The sequence below is a fragment of the Bos javanicus genome, chromosome 20 (genome assembly GCF_032452875.1).
Source record: "Bos javanicus breed banteng chromosome 20, ARS-OSU_banteng_1.0, whole genome shotgun sequence".
NCBI classification, from domain to species: domain Eukaryota; kingdom Metazoa; phylum Chordata; class Mammalia; order Artiodactyla; family Bovidae; genus Bos; species Bos javanicus.
Window position 1 is genome coordinate 4,741,833 of NC_083887.1, and position 19,640 is coordinate 4,761,472.

A 19,640-nucleotide genomic window follows, 5' to 3' on the forward strand; every position below is an offset into this window, starting at 1 on the left:
GGCTCCGCGGCTTCCCATAGCCGGCATTTCCAACATGGCGGCTGCCCAAGATGTCCACGTCCGTATCTGTAACCAAGAGATTGTCAAATTCGATCTGGAGGTGAAGGCGCTTATTCAGGTACTAATGCCCAGGATCCCCGCCAGGGTCCAGTAGCCCTAAATCCAAGCTCAGCTGGCCTTCTGTGAGCTCAGCGGTCTCACTCCCCAGCTTTCCCCACTTGGTCATGTCTCCGAGGCCACTGGCCCAGCTCCCTGCCCACTACCCCTCAACTGTCTCGCCCCTTGGCCCCGTCCCCTCCATCCCCTTGATCCTTGGCCTTGGCATTCCGTACGACTGCCGTTAGCTCGCCCTCTTCCAGGACACCCCCTCCTCTACCTCCACTCCTAACTGGGCTTCCCCTATGTGGCCGCTTCCCTACACACCCCTGGCCGTCACCTCGCCACCCCCAGCCGGCCTCAAAACATACCTGTCATCCTGCCTGGCCCCGCCTTCTGACCCCGTCCTCCCCGTCCTCTAGTAGCGTCCTGTAGGCCATCAGCCTCGCCCCCTGCTGGTCTGATGCCCCGCGGCCCAGGAGGTACTGGGTGAAATGAACGTGACCTGGACCGGAGTTGTGATGTTGTAAATGAGGAAGGAGTCTGTCTGAGCAGAAAGTAGATAATGGCAAAACTGGGACACGGACAATGAAAGTCATCCTAGAGAAGACTCTTGGCGTCTACTTCGTTTAACTGATGGGGGATTGAGATCCTTTGCGTAAGCCAGTTAAGGGTTGAAGGTAATAGTTCAATAAACCAATTGGCATAGGCAAGAGTTGGGAATGTAAAAATAGTTCCTTTAGTTTATCAAAAAGAAACCGAAAGTTTTAAATTTTGCTTTTGGGCAAATGGTTTCCATTTCCAGCAATGTTACTCAACCTTAGGTGGTAAGTAAGAGTCTTCATCTAGCTGTGGTAAAAGGTGAAGGAAAGTAAGCTCCCCACGGAAATCAGGTGCAAAATAAACCAAATTAATAGCCATTAAGTGTTGCATGGAACTGTGATTTAATGAGTAATCTAGAGAACAAGAACAACTTGATACAAACATTTAAACTTTTTGAACTTCACGTTTCCCATGTATAAACTACAAAACATCTGGGCCAATTCTAGAAAAATTAATTTAGGATTCATAAAAATGAAATTGGCTTTTCAGGTGATCTAAATTGCTTCAGCCCCATTTTGCACTCTCTAAGATTCACTCTCTCCTGAAGAGAACAATTGATTATAGCTAGATTTAGCACATCCTTACAGTGGCAACTCCTGCTAAGCCCTTTATGTGGGTACCTGGTCATGAAGTGGGTAATGATGGGGAAACAGACACAGAAGCCTCAGTAACTTTTTCAGGATTATACATCTGATAAATTGCTGCAACTAGAATTTGGATCCACGTAGTCTGGCTCTAGGGCCTGCCTTACCTGGCCCTGGTAATTCTGAATGTCCAGAAACAAATTCTAAATCTACATTTGAACATGTCTGTAAACTGATTTATAATATTAATAGATGGTTTGTAAAATTAGATCAAGCAGTTAATCTTAAAGAGGTTCGTCTTGTCATGTGCCAAGAATATAGCATTGCTCATTTTTAAGTTGGAAAGACCTAAAGTTATAGTACTCTCTCAGGTGTTCATCCTTGTCAGATATGCAAGCTGCTTTAAGTCTTTCATAATGGCTGGGTGGTGTTCCGTTAAACGTCAAGACTTATTAGTTCCTTAGTTCGTTTCTGTTTTTAAAAACTTATTAATTTCTGGTTGCATGGAGTCTTCGGTGCTGCACATGGGCTTTCCCTGATTGTACAAGTAGGGGCTGCTCTTTGTTGCAGTGCCTGGGCTTCTCGTTGCTGTGGCTTCTCTTGTTCCGGAGCATGGGCTCTAGGACCCACAGGGCTTCGGCAGTTGCAGCAGGCAGGCTCCGCAGTTGGGGTGTGCGGGCTTAGTTGCTCCACAGCATCGGATTTGCTATCCGCTGTACCACCAGGGAAGTTGCACTGTTGTCTTTCTGCTTATGCTTCAATGTTACTCGCTCTGACTTAACTCCAAAAAGGGATGAAAAAAATGTAAATTATAATGCTTCTGCTTGTGTTACAGAGGTAAACACCAAAGATTAGGGTGAATTACAGCCAGTAGGTCCAACTGAGTTGTGGTCTAAGCCAACTCTCACATTGTACAGCCGGTGTCATTTCCTCTCATTGCCTTGAGAAAGGCCCGTTCATCTCTTCAATGTCTCCTAGGATATTCGAGATTGTTCAGGACCATTAAGTGCACTTACTGAACTGAACACTAAAGTCAAAGAGAAGTTTCAGCAACTGCGGCACAGAATACAGGTGAGTGAGTGCGGAGCTGGGATGCTGCGCCTGGGGAAAGAAGAGAATGTGCACTGGAGAGGTTTTGCAAATGTGTTAAGTTAATGATTTGTTTAAAATCTAGATTCTTTAATGGAGTGTAAACTCGATGACAGCAGGACTGCTCCTGGTGTTTGCTGCATATCCCTCGTGATGTACAGATAGAGCACCATCGCTGAGTGGAAGAATGGGCATGTGGGAAGAAGGGAGCGAGGGAGGCAAGGTGGGGGAAATGGAAGTTCTGTCACAGAGAACTAGAGAGAGTTCTGGATGAAAAGAAAGTGAGGTCTGCTGTCCCTCACTGTGGCGGATAGCTGTGTCCTGGTGTTTGGTTATTTTGGGCTCTGAGTCTTTCTTTTCAGAAGGCCTTACCTATGGGGCTTTTGTGCGACCTGGGTTGAATGTAAGTCTCTTCAGAGGTTTTTGCATTTGCTTTTGCCAGGTCTCCTGGGATCACCACAGGTCTGGGAGCACTTTTTATGTTCGTTTCTCCTTGTGGAGATTCTTGAACCACTCAGGGAGGATGAACTTGCCTTGCCCCATGTGAGGGGAGTGCCATGGTTATAATCGGGAGAGACATTTATATCCCTCTAGCCAGATCCCACAACAAAAAACTCCACAATTTCTCTGTGCTGGTTGACAGACATTTTCCTAGCTCACCTTTTCACTGAGGGTATTTGCATCCCTTTGTGCTCCTGGCTTTGCAATGGTCTTAGTTCCAGTTCCCAACCTCAGGTGGCCAAGGCTTCGTTTTCTGTCCCCACATGGACTTGAAAACCGTGTTTGCCCCTCAGTCTAAAATGAAATATGTACCAAGGTTGAGAGCATGTAGAAACAGATAGCAGTGTGTTACTTCCATCGTATCTCAGAGTGGGATCAGAAGGCTCCTATGTTATTGTAGTTTTTTCCCTTTTCCTTTCAGGCATGTCCTGGATTGCAGGAACACATCTCCTGCTCCAGGGCAGCCTCACACCCCTCATAGGAAGACTGCTCTGACTCGTAGTTCCTTTCTCATTTTGAGGTCTTGAGGATGGTCTTTTCTTTCCTTTTACACAGCTATCCATGTAAAAGGGTGTTTGTTGTGTATGAACCAGTCTCCTGTTGGTATGAGTCTCCTGTTCTAGGCGGGCTTTCGAGTGCTGCTGCATAACTGGCAGAAACAGAAGTGCTGTCCAGTGTTTCATTACCTTTCAAAATCATTTTAACTTAGAGCTGATTTCCTCCCAAAGGAGCTCGAGCAGTCGGCTAAAGAGCAAGACAAAGAGTCAGAGAAGCAAGTTCTGCTCCAAGAAGTGGAGAATCACAAAAAGCAGATGCTCAGGTGGGTGGGGCCTGGCCTCCTGCCAGTGGCCGCTGCTGGGCCGCCTGCTCCCAGTGAGGCTTGTGCCTCAGTTTGCCTAATAAACCTGCCGAAGCTGGGGGGTGAGCCAGGGCTCTTGGGTAGGTGGGACTGTGCATAGTGTGCAAAAGCGTATTCAACATTAGGCCGTGTTTTATATTTTTAAAAAAGCAAAAAATTGGTTGCTTTTGTAATATAAGGTCCTTTTTAATCTAAAGAGAATTGGTAGCAGTAAAAGTCCACCAAAGGTGAACCTACTTAAGACAGACCAAAACGTAGGAAGTTACAAAAAATTAAATAAGCTTATGTTAACTAGAATGGAAGTTTTCATTGCAGCTGCATGCTAATCCTTGATTATATAATTGAAGTGTATGCTATTTCTTGGTGTTGAATTAGGGGACTTTTCCAGCAAAGCCGTCTGACAGCATGAAACAGTACCTGACCCTTCACAGTTGCTGTTCCCACGACAGTCAGAAAGAGGGTTGTTACTGCAGAAATGTTAGAGGTCCCCATCAGCGTTTCTAGATCCTTCTCTTTTGAAGTCCCTGTCCTGTCCTCGTCCTCATAGGTTTTCTCTTCATCTTGTTACCTGGTCTTAACTTTGTCACGTCTGTATTTGTCTACAGCTTTGGGACTTCCCTGGTGGCTCAGACGGTAAAGCATCTGTCTACAATGCGGGAGACCCGGGTCCGATCCCTGGGTGGGGAAGACCCCCTGGAGAAGGAAATGGCACCCCACTCCAGTACTCTTGCCTGGAAAATCCCACGGACAGAGGAGCCTGGTAGGCTGCAGTCCATGGGGTCGCAAAGAGTCAGACATGACTGAGCGACTTCATTTGCACTTTGTGTCTGATTTGAGTGATGTTCCAGCATCATCCTTGCTGACAGCAGCTCTGTTTATAATGCCCAGCTGTCAGGAGGACAGAGACTGACGAAGACACGGGCACGGTGGAGGCTCTTGTGAGGAGGCAGAGATGTGTGGGTGGCGACCAGTGATACTTTGGGTCATGATGGCTTTTGTTTCCCTTGCCACCATGGGGGCTCAATTATAAAGACTGAGTAAAGAGGACTCCTTGTGTAATATCTATCAAGTTACACCAGCAAAACCACCTCAGCATGGGTTTAAAGTTGAGTGTGGCCATTCAGGATGTCTAATTCCAGGGTGGAAGAGAGAAAGCAGTAAATTAATACTTGGGCAGTTGCATGTCGAAACAGTACTTGTGCTTACCTGGATTATGGTGCTCGTCACACTGTACAGTAAATACTTTGTTTGTCTTTCTCCCCAGTAAATATGAGTCCCTGAGGACAGGCTCACTCATCTCTGCATTGCAGGGCCCAGCAGAACGCCCTTGTAAACCGTTAAAAATGTAGTTAATTCACGTGTGAGCCGGCATCGTAGATGCTGGCCAGGCATCAGAGAGCTCATTTGAACATTCTCAGCTCAGAGGTGCTATTCAAAACTCCAGCCTATCAGTTCGTGGACTCTCGTTTGCCTTTCTAAATATTCTGGAGGTTAGCACAGTTGATTTGAGCCAGCTGTGTAAGAGCTCTAGCACATGAGTTTGCTTCTCTGAGGAGCCCAGTTAACTCTAGTCCATCAACAAGGGTCTCACTGTAGTGTAAGTTGGTGCAGCCACTATGGACAAGAGTATGGAGGCTTCCCAGAAAACTAAACACAGAGTTACCATATGATCCCGCAGTCCCACTCTTGGGGATATACCCAGACAAAGCTGTAGTTCAAAAAGATGCACGTACCGCTGCGTTCAGGTAAATAACAACACTGTTCGCAGCAGCCAAGGCATGGAAACACCCGACATGTCCGTCAAGAGAGGAGGGAGGAAGAAGAGGTGGCGCGTATGTGTAACAGAGCACCACGCAGCCATGAGAAAGTCTGAGCTGATGCCATGTGCAGCGACACGGACGGACCCAGAGGTTAGCACGCTAGCAGACAAGTCAGAAGGAGAAAGACAAACACCATCTGATACGTGGAATCTAAGCTACGGCCCAGTGAACATAGCTACGAAACAGATACACACTTACTCACAGAAAGATCTGTGGTGGCCAAGGAGGAGGGCAAGTGGGGGAGAGAAGGACTGAAAGTTTGGGGTTAGCAGATGCAAACGACTGTATATAAGATGGATAAGCAACAAGGTCCTACTGTCTAGCACAGGGAACTATATTCGATATCCTGTGATAAACCATACATATGGAAAAAATATGAAAAAGAATATATGTATAACTGAGACACTTTGCTTTTCAGCAGAAATTAACACAGCATTATATATCAACTACATGTCAATAAAATATTTTACACACACAAAAAACAAAGACCCCCCTCCACTCTAACTTCAGGAAACTGTTTACTAATTTGAGTCATCACAAAGATCAGGTAAAGAATGTGAATAAATCACGTCAGACCAGGCCCTGCTAGTACAACGTGTTTGTGTTGTCCACTATTGGCCTGTGGTTTCTTAAGCAGGCGTCCCCAGCCCTTAGGCCACAGGCCAGCACCAGTGCATGACCTGTTAGGAACCAGGCCACACAGCACTGAGTGGTGGGCAATTGAACAAAGTTTCATCTTTATTTACAGCCGCTCTCCAGCACTCGAATTACCACCTGAGCTCTGCTTCCTGTCCCAGAAGTGGCAGCAGTAGCTTCTTAGAAGAGCACGAACCTTAACCCTAAAGTCAAGGTGGAGTATCCTGAGATTGCCCCAAAATAGAAGCAAGGTGCACCCTAGTGTAATGCACTTGAATCATCCCAAAGCTACCCTCCATCCCCACTGACCCATGGGAAAATCGTCGTCCACGAAACCAGGCCCTGGTGCCAAAAAGATGGGGGACCACTGGTGTAAAGAACAGCAAACCTTGAAGAAATATTGAAGAAAACTGTCTTATACTGATTTTTCTACTTCCTACTGCCTATATTGATCAAGCAGCTAATGGGTCAATAACTGTGGTCCTGGGTATTGGTGATACAAAGATGAACGAGGCATGGTTCCCCAGGAGCAGAACCAAGCCGCAGCACGGGCAGAGCAGTAACGTGTAGGAGATGACCGAACAGGGCCGCATGTGCCCAGCTGGGCAGTTTGGATGTTACCTTTAGTGGAGCCGTTGCAGGCTGTAAACACAGGGATGCTATGACCAGGCTTCTCACTCTGGCTGCCCTTGGGGAAAGGGGCTGTTATGGGTGGTAGGAGAATGGAAACAGCTTCTGGGGCAACCAAGAAGAGGAAGTGGTGGGAGGGCTGATGGACTCTGGGCTACACACAGGTGGCCTCCCCATCACTCCCTGGCTGGAAGACTGCTGTGACTTGAACTGACTGACAGCCTGTTGGCATCAAGAGAAACTCACACATGGCTTTTATAATTCCAGCAATCAGACCTCATGGAGGAAGGCTAACCTCACTTGCAAAATTGCGATCGACAACCTAGAGAAGGCAGAACTCCTCCAGGGAGGAGACCTGTTCCGGCAAAGGTATGTGTCTTGTCTTTCTGGGTTTTGATGACAGAATAGACAGCAGTTGGCAAGGTGCAAAAGCTACTGTGGGGAGCCCTCTCTTGTTTTCAGCATAAAATTGATATTTTATAAGTAATTTTTTTTAACTATAAAAGAAATACATTCTTATTTTTAGTAAATTGGTAAAATGTGAATCACAAAGTGAAAGCACGAATTGTGTTGTTCACAACTATTTTGATATATTGCCTCCTTTCATTATTTTTTCTTCCATATTTTTTATAAAGTCAGTATGGTACCATACATTATCTGGTCCCATCACTTCATGGCAAATAGATGGGAAAACAACAGAAACTGTGACGGACTTTATTTTCTTGGGCTCCAAAATCACTGTAGAAGGTGACTGCAGCCATGAAGTTAAAGATGCTTGGAAGAAAACCTGTGACCAACCTAGACACCATAGTAAAAAGCAGAGACATTACTTTGTCAAAAGGTGTGCATAGTCAAAGCTCTGGTTCTTCCAATAGTCATGTATGGATGTGAGAGTTGGGCCATAAAGAAGGCTGAGCACCGAAGAATTGATGCTTTTGAACTGTGATGTTGGAGAACTCTTGAGAGTCCCTTGGACTGCAAGGAGATCCAGCCAGTCCATCCTAAAGGAAATCAGTCCTGAATGTTCATTGGAAGGACTAACGCTAAAGCTGAAGCTCCAATACTTTGGCCACCTGATGCAAAGAATTGACTCATTTGGAAAGACCCTGATGCTGGCAAAGATTGAAGGCAGGAGGAGAAAGGGATGACAGAGAATGAGGTGATTGGATGGCATCACCGACTCAGTGGACATGAGCTCAAACTCATGTTGAGCTTGCCTGGTGTGCTGCAGTCCATGGGGTCGCAAAGAGTCGGACACAACTGAGCAACTGAACTGAATCGAACATTAAATATAGTCTCCTAGTCTTCACTTAGTATTATTATCTTCACAAAGACTTGCCTGTTTTTTTTAAAAAGCTCTTTATAACTAATCCTCTGCTTGTGTGTGTTTATATTTCTTGTTGTGTCAGTACTGTGAATAACACACAAGGGCACATGTCAGTACGTAAAGCTTTGTCCACATTCTGTATGTTTCCTTTGGAGAGATTCCCAGGGATGAGATTATTGGGTCAAAGGCATGAACATCGCTAAGGCTCCTAATACATATCGCCAGTTGGCTCTCAGAAGGAGCACCAGTGGACGTTCCTACCAGCAGTCTTCAAGTGCGTGCTCTCGCCATGCCCTTGCCACCATTGCGTATGTGCTGAGTCACTCAGTCATATCAGGCTCTTTGTGACCCCATGCACTATAGCCTGCCAGACTCCTCTGTCCATGGACTCTCCCAGGCAAGAATACTAGAGTGGGTTGCCATTTCCTCCTTGAGGGGCCTTCTCAACCCAGGGATCGAACCCGCTTCTCCTGAGTCTCCTGTGTTGCAAGTGGGTTCTTCACCACTGAGCCATCAGGGGAAGTCCTTTGCCACCATTAAGTATGACCATTTAAAAAACATGTGCTGATTCGATAGATTAAAAAGTGGGATCTTGTTTGAATCCAGGGCTTTCTTGAGCCGGGCTTTTGTTGACATTCCTCCTCCTACTCTGTACTTCTAGGAAAACTTCCAAAGAGAGCCTGGCCCAGACGTCCAGCGCCATCACAGAGAGCCTCATGGGGATCAGCAGGATGATGTCCCAGCAGGTCCAGCAGAGCGAGGAAGCCATGCAGACGCTGGGTAAAGTCAGGCCAGGCCTGCAGTGGGAGGCTGCCGCCGGGCTCCATGGCCCTCACCCCTGGGCTCCTCCACCTCTGCCCTCATCTGCCCCGCCTTCACTGATCTGTGTGGCTTCTCTCTTCTGTGACAGCTTGGTCTTACCCATTTGGGATGCACTGCTCTCATTTCCCTTTTTGGTTTTTATAGTTGTACTGAAAGATCCACACACCCCATCAAAATGTTCGGAAGAACTCCCAGGCGCTCTCCTGGAGAGTGGGTGCCAACAGGCCTGGAGGAAGGGCTTGGCAGTCTGTTTTTCATTTCAGGCTCTGGGGACCCTTCTGGCGAGGCAGAGAGATGATCAGTTATTGGCTGCCTGCTGGTCTACTAGGACACCCACTTACAATTGTACTCCCCAGTGTTATTTTTCCTGTGAGCTCCTTTTATTTATATATCTGTATATATTTTTTACTTTTTGGCTGTGCTGTATAGCATGCGGGATCCTAATTTCCCTACTGGGGATCATACTCACGCCCTTTGCAGTGGAAGCGTGGAATCTTACCCACTGGACAACCAGGGAAGTCCTGTGAGCTCCTTTTGAAAGATACAGTCAGAAGCTGAGCTTCTTGAGACCATCTGGTTCTCCCCAGCAGCTTTCCCAGCATCCTCCCTATAGGAAAACAGAGGCAGAGGGTTTACTCTGAGACGCCTTTGGAGGAGTCGCACAGAGATGAAGGTAGAGAGCCGGGGACACGAGTCCCAGGAGCCACCACCCAGCTGTGGCCGTGGCCAGCTCCTGGCCAGCCTCAACTCTGTCCTCACCCTGCCCCCGTTTCGATTACTTTGAAGCAAATCTCAGACGCCATCCATATAAATGCTTCCATATCTTTCTAAAAGATAAGAGACTTTTGAAACAAGAAACAAAAAAACAATACCACCATCACCCCTAGAAATTATCTGCATTTTGAACCACTCTTTTGTTTGTTTCCGTGCACTATCCTAACAGGCGGAAGCAAAAAGAAAATCAAGGCGCTTGTCCCTGAGGTCACTGCCTGTGTTTGAAACTTCTCTGGGCATTTGGGCTCGGAACCAGCTGGGCACCTCTGAGAGTGCACTGGGGCCACGGCCCGAGGAGAATGTGAGAGGGAGGAGCCCGCCTGGCCTTGGAGTGCAGGGCTTTTCTGCTCTCATGTGAGTAACAGGCACCCAGCCCAGCAGGCGGATCAGAAACTGGCCGTAGAGTTACGTGCTGAGAAGGGGGTACAGATCCTGGTGGTTTCTGGGGTGTTGAGGGTTGTTTTTGGGGCACACGTTATAGGCGAGATGGCCATCGAAGAACGGTTATTAATCCTTGCCTTGTGACGCATAAATTCAGCTTGATTTAGAAATCTATTAGGACTGCAGTTTTTTGTCTTTTTTTTTTTTTTTTTAAGCCCATTAAGGATATGATGTCTGGAATTTGCTGCACAATTGTAGGGGGGCCACAATTGTTTGGGGGTCTTGCAGGGACAGGATTACCAGGGAGTTGATGGTTCTTGGGTATGGGCAGTGGCACATGGCAATTCATGATTCTATTCTGTCTGCTTTTGTGATGGTTAACGTTTTCTGTAAAGAAAGTTTAAATGGAAAAGCCAGTTAGATTTTTACTTCAGAGAGTCTTGGGCTTTCAGCGTGGCAGCAGGCATAGAGAAAGAGGATGAGGGGACTTCTGTTGCATGAGTGTTTGTTTGTACCCCTGTGCTTGTCAAGCTACTGCTCTCTTTCCTCTCGTAATTTATTTGCTTGCTGCTGCTGCTAAGTCGCTTCAGTCGTGTCCGACTCTGTGTGACCCCATAGATGGCAGCCCACCAGGCTCTCCCGTCCCTGGGATTCTCCAGGCAAGAACACTGGAGTGGGTTGCCATTTCCTTCTCCAGTGCATGAAAGTGAAAAGTGAAAGTGAAGTCACTCAGTCGTGTCCGACCCTCAGCGACCCCATGGACTGCAGCCCACCAGGCTCTTCCATCCATGGGATTTTCCAGGCAGGAGTACTGGAGTTGGGTGCCATTGCCTTCTCCAATTTATTTGCTTACTGGCTTGTAATTTTGTAAAAGGTAATATGAATGATGTAGTTAAGGGAAAAACCCTCCAGGTCAGCACTGTCCCATAGAAACATCATGGGAGCCACATACTTAAAATTTTCATTAGGCACATTAAAAAAAGTAAAAACAAATATATGATTGTAATATATTGCAATATATTACAAATGTATATGATTGCAATATATTACAAATATATTGATTGTAATATATTTATTTCAATATGCAATTCATAGTGGAAGTTATTGAGAGAGATTTTACATTCTTCTTTTTTCACACTGAATCTCTGAAATCGTGTGGGTATTTGCCTATAGGGACATCACGGTTTGGATGGGGCACATTTGACTCCCTCAGGGGCCGCGTGACTTGTTGCAGTCAGCACCGGCTGCACAGCTCTGGACGGCACAGGCGGGAACAGCTCTGCCTTCAGACCTCCCGGCCTGCTCCCCAGAGGCGCCCACTGCTCCCGGTTTGTCTCGTAGCCTCTGAGACTCTCCAGCGTGCATAGCACAAGCAGGTGTTAGTTATCCCCTCCTTTGTCACATAAATGGAAACATCTCACATGCTGTCCTTCACACCCAGCCTTCTCACTTGACAGCGTTTCACTCCGGGGATATCCTGATGATGCCCTGTTAGGCTTAATAGAGCAGTCTTGCCAGGTAAGCCTTCCCCAGGTGTCAGGCCTAGTATCCGGCACTCCGGTTCGTTTGTCACATGGGCACAATGAACCTTAAGGGGTGCATGCCTCTTCGCAGGTTTCCCAGGGGGCTGGAGCACAGGCATCATGTGGCCTCTTCGCAGGTTTCCCAGGGGCTGGAGCATGGGCATCCTGTGGCCTCTTCGCAGGTTTCCCAGGGGGCTGGAGCACGGGCATCATGTGTTTAACACTACAGCCAGCGTCCCTGGGCTAAAGGACTGGCTTGTATGAGGGCAAGTGGCAGGGCCCAGGACACCCCAGCTCTTTCACGATCCTGTGAAGAGCAGATCTGACCAGCAGGCGTCCTGGCAGGGTGCACCTCGCAGGTGCAAAGTCCTGTCCCCACAGAGACCTCACAGTGCTATCCACAGTCCCCTGGGTTAGTTTTGTGACCACCATTTCTTCTCAGCAGTGCCTGCCTCCTCCAGAAAGTGGAGGTTGGTGGTGAGAAAAGGAACCGGTGTCTGCCCTTTTCCCTGTTGGTGTCCACGTTGGGAGGAGGTTTAAGGTGTCAGGTTAGGAGTCCTCCCTAGTTAGGGCCCTGTGACAATGTGTGTCAGCAAACCTCATCCCTCTCTGAGCTGGATGGAACCCAGGGAGCTGCCTCTCCTTGCCCTGTCCTTGTTCTGTGCTCCTCTGCACTGCCTGTCTTCACATCTTTTGCTCTGGCTCGGGAACTTGCTCCCAAGCGCAGTGTTACACTGGGAACCCAGCCAGCAAAGTCTCTGGGTTTGGTGCCATACAGTTTCTGAGTCATGCTCCCTCCCTCTTGTTTCAGTTAATTCTTCACGGACTATCCTGGATGCAAATGAAGAATTCAAATCCATGTCAGGGACCATCCAGTTGGGACGGAAGCTCATCACAAAATATAATCGCCGAGAGCTGACAGACAAGCTTCTCATTTTCCTTGCACTGGCGCTCTTTCTTGCTACAGTCCTCTATATTTTGAAAAAACGGCTCTTTCCGTTTTTGTGAGATCTGAGAGCTGCCGGCTTCTGCCCTCTGAACTCTGCTGTCAGGGTCTGGCCGCACTCCTGAACTCTGGCCCCAGCCTGCTTCAGGTGCTCAGCAGGTGAGATGGAGACACAGCCCCGAGAGTTTCTGCAGGTGGCTGGTGGACGGGCTGAGCAGAGGACGAGGAGGGAGCCTGTCATCGGGACCCTGAGGGACACCAGGAGCCCTCACGCACTGTGGGTGCGGCCACGTGGGACACCCAGGCGGCCCCCAGGATTTGGTGTCCCTCCCATGCCCCTCCCCCGCAGCCTTAATGCCAGATCTGGAGGAGGGAAGAGAAGAGGGGGAGAAGGAGGATGAAAACATCCATTCCTTGAATAAAGTTGACTGTATTTAATAGCATGAAATGCACTTGGTTTTCTAAGGCATTCCTCTGGGAATTCATGTGCCTGTTCTTGAAGTCCAGCTATCTAGAACTTGAACTCAGATCATTCACTTCTTTGCTCAGCAAAGAATTTTTAAGCAACAGCCACACAGAGACAGAGTGTTCTAGAGGCTGCCATGGTCCCTCAACGAGCAAGACAGACAAGATCGCGCAGGCCCTCAGCAAGGAGGGTGCACGTCCGCTGGCGGCAGCTCGCGGCAGCATCTGAAGAGGCCAAGGCGGACGCCCCCTCTGCGCACAGTGGCTGGGGGTGCGCACCGTCTCAGGGGCTGGCCCACACCTTTCTCTGTGAGGGCGAGGGCTAAATATAACCCGGAGAGTGAAGCCAGTGATAAGCTGGGGCCTGTCTGGGCCTGAGTTCTGTTGAGACCTGGCGGGTAGCAGGGCCCAAGCTAGGTCCGGCTGGGAGACGTTAGTGTCTCCTTGTGCTAAAGGCCTGGCTGACCTCACCCACAAGATCCCAGCCTCCCCACTATTTATAGCCCCAGAGGCCCTGGGAGGGTAATGTGGGGGCAGAGGAGAAAGTGGAAAGAACGTGTGCATTTGAACCTTTTGAGTCTTGGTTATGCTGCTAAGAAACCACATGACCATGGCAAGTTGCCTTAGGCCACTCAGCCTCAACCTCCCTACCTGGGCAGTGGGGGTGATGGTCCACATATAGATGCTTGTGGAGTCCATTTGAGAATCACACAAGAATGCAAAGTAGCAAGTGCCGCTTCTGTCTGACTGAGCCACAGGCTTCCCAGATCCAGCCACTGTCAGGCCTCTGGGCCCTGAGAATTCCTGAAGCAAACAGCTAGGTTCTCCAGGGGAGGCTGGCCTGGGCGTCAGAAGTTCTGTTTGCATCTGTTTGAGCAGAGGGTGTCAACGTTAAGGCCTCCGTTATGAAGTGTCAGATCATCCTGGGACCAAGTTATGAGAGATGGGCTGCACGTCCCAGACTGACTAGTGTACTGAGTGGGTTCTGAGTTACAGTGTGTGCACAGTTTATATATATCATCCTTAAACAGCTCCCGGCCCAGAAGCTGCTCATTGTAAGTTGTGCACGCGTGTGTCTTATTTATAGTCAAATTAAAGCTGAGACTAAAGCACAGATGGGAAATTCCCACTCAGATTCCAGCTGTAAGTGCAGCAGATGGATGTGATCATTTTAGGATTGTCTTGTCTTAACGTTTTTCTTTACTCCTTCCCACTAATTGTCAACATCCTCTTCACGATATGTAAATGTGTGGGCTGTGTACTCCCTAAAATTCTGCCTTTGATACGTTATTCCTCTTCTTGCCTCCTGAAAATAGGGTTGAATTTGACCCAGTTTGAAATGCCTTCGACAGCATGTCTTGCAACCCCCATCAGCCAGCCTAACTTGTCCCCAGTGGGGCTGGCGGTGCCGGAGGCCACGTCTCCATGTTCAACCAGGAGGGGGCAGTGCTCACATTTCATGCTTACGGTCTTGCTGTAGACTATTTCCATTCATCCAAATGAAATGTTATTGTATATATATTTTTAAACAAACATGCAGATGAACAAAGTTCACCTGTATAGTCTTTGGAGGACATTTCACGCATTACCTTAATTCACTTTTTAATTTTTAATTTTTTTTTTAATTAAAAAACTTTCAACACCAAAAACATTTTGTATTGGGGTGTAGCTGATTAGCAGTGTTGTGATAGTGTCAGGTGAAGCGTGAAGGGACTCAGCCACACATACACCTGTACCCATTCTCCCAAACCCACCTCCATCCAGGCTGGCACGTGTTGAGTGGTTCCATGTTCTATACAGTAGGTCTTTGTTGGTTATCCATTTTTAACAGCAGTGTGTACATGATGTTCCCAAAGTCCTTAACTATCCCAAAGTCCTTAATATAAGGCAAGCTTATATTTACTCTGCTGAGCCGATACTCATGGTATTAAAAGTATTAGAACAATCTTCAAGGGATTGTTTATTCAGGTATTTACTGAACACCTCCTTTGTCCCTGGCACTGTGTTAGGGATATTCAGTGAACAAAACAAAGGTTCCCTGCCATCTTGGAACTTGTAGCATGGAGTTGCCAAAGAGGAGAGGTAAGGGAGGGGCACAAAGGAGGGGTATAGGATTAACATGCAAACTGCTGTGTATGAAGTAGATAAACAAGGATATCGTGTATAGCACAGAGAATTACAGCCGTTACCTTGTAATAAAATGGAGTGTAATCTGCAAAAATACTGAATCACTATTCTGTATACCTGAAATTAGTATTATTAATATCTGAACATACTTCAATAAAAAACATACTAGATAAGTTATTCATTGTGTTAGAAAATAAGTGTTTTGGGAAATGTGGCACTAGCTAATGGAGATTTGGAAAGTGGGGAGGGAGGGAAGGTTTGGAATATTAAGCAAGGGGGTCACAGTTGGCCTCACTGAGGAGGCAAGGTTTGAGCAGAGTGAACAGCTGGGGGAAGAAGGCACCACTCAGGGACCATCTAGAGCAAAGGACTACAGTAAGAGCATCTGTGACATTGTGGTTTTTAATAAGATACAGAATATATTTGAATATATTCAATATATTGAATATCTTCATCATGTTCCTGGCACAGAACTCCTAAAACCATAGGAATGTGTTCTGAAGGAGAGTGATAAAATTGTCTTGTTATGTTCATAAAGTGACTTGGGAAAGCACTAAGGATGGAGTTGGTGACCAAGGGAACCCAATCACATGATCAGAAGGTTGGAACTCTCAGCCCCACCCCTGACCTTCAAGGATGGGAAAGGAGCCAGGGATTGAGTTCAGTCACCCATTGCCAGTGATTTAATCAACCGTGACTATGTAACGAAGCCTCCATAAACCCAGAGGATGGGATTCAGAGAGCTTGCAGGTTGGTGAGCATCTGGAGGCTGAGGGGAGAGGTGCGCTTTGGGAGAGCAGGGACGCTCCACCTCGGGTGCACCCAGGCCTTTGCGTCTCTTCCATCTGGAAGCTCCTGAGCCACATCCTTTTATAATAACTGGTGCTGCTCTTGTAAATTAAGTATTTCTCTGAGTTCTGTGAGCCACACTAACAAACTAATCAGACCCAAGGAGGAGGGGTTCCTGGGAACCTCCCATCTATAACCTGTTGGTCAGAAGCAGAGGTGACGGACTGGGCTTGTGGTTGCAGTCAAGGTGGGGGTGGTGGGATGGGGCCGGGAGGAGTCCCAGAGGACTTAATACGGGAGATCTGACGCTATCTCCAGGTGAAAAAGAAGTGCAACTGTGTGCTCAGTTGTGTCCGACTCTTTGTAAGTCTATGAACTGTAGCCCTCCAGGCTCCTCTGCCCATGAGATTCTCCAGGCAAGAATACTGGAGTGGGTAGCTGATGGAGAATTGCTTGATCTGGGTGGGCGGGGGGTGGGGGGGGGCGGAATTGGACCATGACTGGCAAATGTGGTGACTAGCAAGGAAGTCAGCATGGCTACAACAGAGAGTGAGAGGGACAGGAGTGAAAGGTGGTCAAAGAGACAGTGGGAGACAATCGTGACTGCTTTGTAGGTCACTGGAAGGATTGGCCTTGTACTCGAAGAGACATGGGGAGTCATCACGGGGCTTGGAGCAGAGGAGTGGCTTCATAGGACTTATGTGTTGATAACAAAATGAAAGGGATACTGAGAACTTCCCTGGTGGTCCAGTGGCTAAGATTCAGATCCCCATGCCAGGGGCCCTTGGATCCCAGATGAGGGAACTAGATCCCACAGGCTGCAAATAACAGTCCACATGCCGCAACTAAAGATCCCGCATGCTACAATGAAGAGTGAAGATCCGTGTGCTGCGGCTAGGACCTTGCAACCAAATAAATCTTAAATGTTTGTTTGAAAAAACAAAAGTGAAGGGGACACGGGCAGGGCAGGAAGACCAGTTCGGTGGCCAATGGCGGCTACCCTGGGGGCAGGTGATAGTGGCTTGCACCTGGCCAACAGCATGGAGGTGGTGAGAGGTGGTCACATTCTGGATGTATTTTGAAAGGAGAACCAACCCAGCTGGACAGGGTTTCCTGAAGGAATGGATATCATTTTTGAAGGAAGGAGAGCAAAGAACTCTGAGATTTTGGCCCTGAGTAACCAAAAGAGGAAGGCAGTCAGGAGATGGACACGTTGAGATGTGTCAATGAAACCATTTGTCTCAGACTGGGACTTGAACCCATGTTCTGGGACTTGAACCCAGCCAAAATCCATGGTACCTGGTTTCAGGGCCTAATAAAGCTCATGTTCTTGACGTCTCATCATAGAAAGAATTCAGTGAGGGACAAAGTGATAGGTAAGAAGTGTAGTTATTCAGATTGGGAGAGAAGCACACTCCACAGCACGCTCCATCGCAGCGGGTGAGAGCGGCAGAAAATGTGGGGGGGTTAGTTCTTATAGGCTGGGTCATTTCATATGGTAATGAGTGGGAGGGTTATTCCAACTATTTTGGGGAAGGGGTGCAGATGTGCAGGATTCGGGCCACCACCCACTCCTTAGTCTTTTGACAGTGCCTTGGAACTGTCATGGCACCTCTGGATGTGCCATTTCACTTGCTGATTCCGGATCCAGGTTTGGCTTGTCTGCCATCGTGGTCCCATTTGATTCTAATCAGTTCATGTTGTGTCCTTGGACTAGGTCATTCTTTCAAAAGTTGTGCCCTACATAAAGACACCCAGGTCAAAGTGACAGATGGCAGGTTTGGAAATCTTCCATTTGGAAATCTCTGGCACACAGAATTTAAAGCCATGAGGGTGGATGAAATCACCCAGAGACCTAAGTACAGACAGAGAAGAAATAAGGATGAAGAGAAAGGAGGAATCAGCAGACAGGGACTGACAGAGATGACCAGCGACAGAGGAGGTGCTCTGACCAGCTAGATTTCTCGGAGTCTACCTATTCCTTTAATCCTCCAAACAGGAGATCTTCCGACCTTCGGGAATCTGTATTTTCATCACTGTCTCCGTTGCTGTTGTCACTGTTGTGGTCAGCATCATCCAAAGCACCTACTGTTTGTTGAGCTCCCTGCATGTGTTAGGGCCCCGAGGACTGCACAGGAGTGGAGGCCCTGCCCTTCAGGACAGCACAGAATGGCAATGAGGCCGGTGTCCTGGGTGCTGGTTGGGGTACCTGTGCAGGCAGAGGGCATCCCTCTGGAAAAGACATGGAAGAGTTGGTTTCCCTCTTGAGCCATTGCTTTGTCTTTCTCTTTTCTGCAGACTTCTGTGACACGTCTCCTCAGCTCCCACTCCCCAGGCTCCTTCGATCTGTCTTCTATTATGAAGAATTGATGCTTTTGAACTGTGGTGTTGGAGAAGACTCTTCAGAGTCCCTTGGAGTGCAAGGAGATCCAACCAGTCCATCCTAAAAGAGATCAGTCCTGGGTGTTCATTGGAAGAACTGATGCAGAAGCTGAAACTCCAATACTTTGGCCACCTGATATGAAGAACTGACTCATTTGAAAAGACCCTGATGCTGGGAAAGATTGAGGGCAGGAGGAGACAGGGATGACAGAGGATGAGATGGTTGGATGCCATCACCGACTCAATGGACATGAGTTTGAGTAAGTGCTGGGAATTGGTGATGGACAGGGAGGCCTGGTGTGCTGCAGTCCATGGGGTCTCAAAGAGTCAGACTTTACTGAGCAACTGAACTGAACTGAACTGATTGCCATCATTCTCCCCAAAACAAGCTCTGCTAAGGTCATCAGTTATCTCCAGGCTGCTGGTCTGAAGGCGTTGCCCTGCCTACCTCCTCAGCATTGGCCAGCACTCCTTGCATCTTCCCAGAGACCTCCCGCCTCTGTGACACACCCCTCTCCGTTTTCCTCGTCCCTCCTTGGCCACTCCTGCCTCCTCTTGCTTTATCTTCTATTCAGCCTAAAGTGCTGGCTTGGGTCTTCCTCACGCTCGTACGCTACCTCTTCTCAAAGGCAAGGCCATCCACCCATATCCTCGGAGCTGTCACTGTCGTCTAGAGGGCATCATCAAGGATTCCGGAAACAGACTATGAAAAAGAACATGTCGTGTATACAGCAGGAACTGAAGCAGCACTGCAACCAACCCCAACAAAATAAACCTTTAAAAATAGTGTAGCACAGGGCACTATGCTCAGTATCCTGTGATTAAACCATAACAGAAAGGAATATGAAGAAGAATATATGTGTAACTGAGTCACTTGGCTGTACAGCAGAAATGAACACATTGTAAATCAACTACACCTCAATAAAATACATTTGTTAAACTTTTAATAAATAAGATTCAAAAGTAGAAAAAGGTTTTCAAAGCTTTATCTCCACTCAGGTGAGCTCTGGACCCCGTCACCTTCATTCAGACGTCCCTGAGGTCCCCACCTTGGCCCAGCCCTGACCTCACCCTCCCAGCACAGCCTGGCTCTCTCTAGGCTTCCCTGTGTTTCTGACACCCTTCCAGTTCCTTTTCCCATCAGCAAGCGCCTCTCCAGAACACCTCTTCCCACTAGCCCAGGAGATGGGACTTTAATTCAACAGGCACAAGTCCCCATGACTCTGAAAGTCGGCCTCCATCCGTTGTGTGAGTGAGTTTAGGGGGTCAAAAATGCCCTGCTGGAG

At 47.9% G+C, this 19,640-nt stretch overlaps 1 protein-coding gene across 1 annotated transcript; it reads left to right on the top strand.

Annotated features, from left to right (window-relative positions):
- Positions 1-27: 27 nt before the first annotated feature.
- BNIP1 (BCL2 interacting protein 1) lies at positions 28-15,360 on the top strand. The gene is made up of 6 exons (XM_061393231.1): positions 28-118; positions 2,262-2,354; positions 3,602-3,693; positions 7,086-7,187; positions 8,807-8,925; positions 12,457-15,360. The coding sequence occupies exons 1-6, from the start codon at positions 35-37 to the stop codon at positions 12,651-12,653; spliced, it is 687 nt and encodes a 228-aa protein (XP_061249215.1). The 5' UTR covers positions 28-34; the 3' UTR covers positions 12,654-15,360.
- Positions 15,361-19,640: the final 4,280 nt, after the last annotated feature.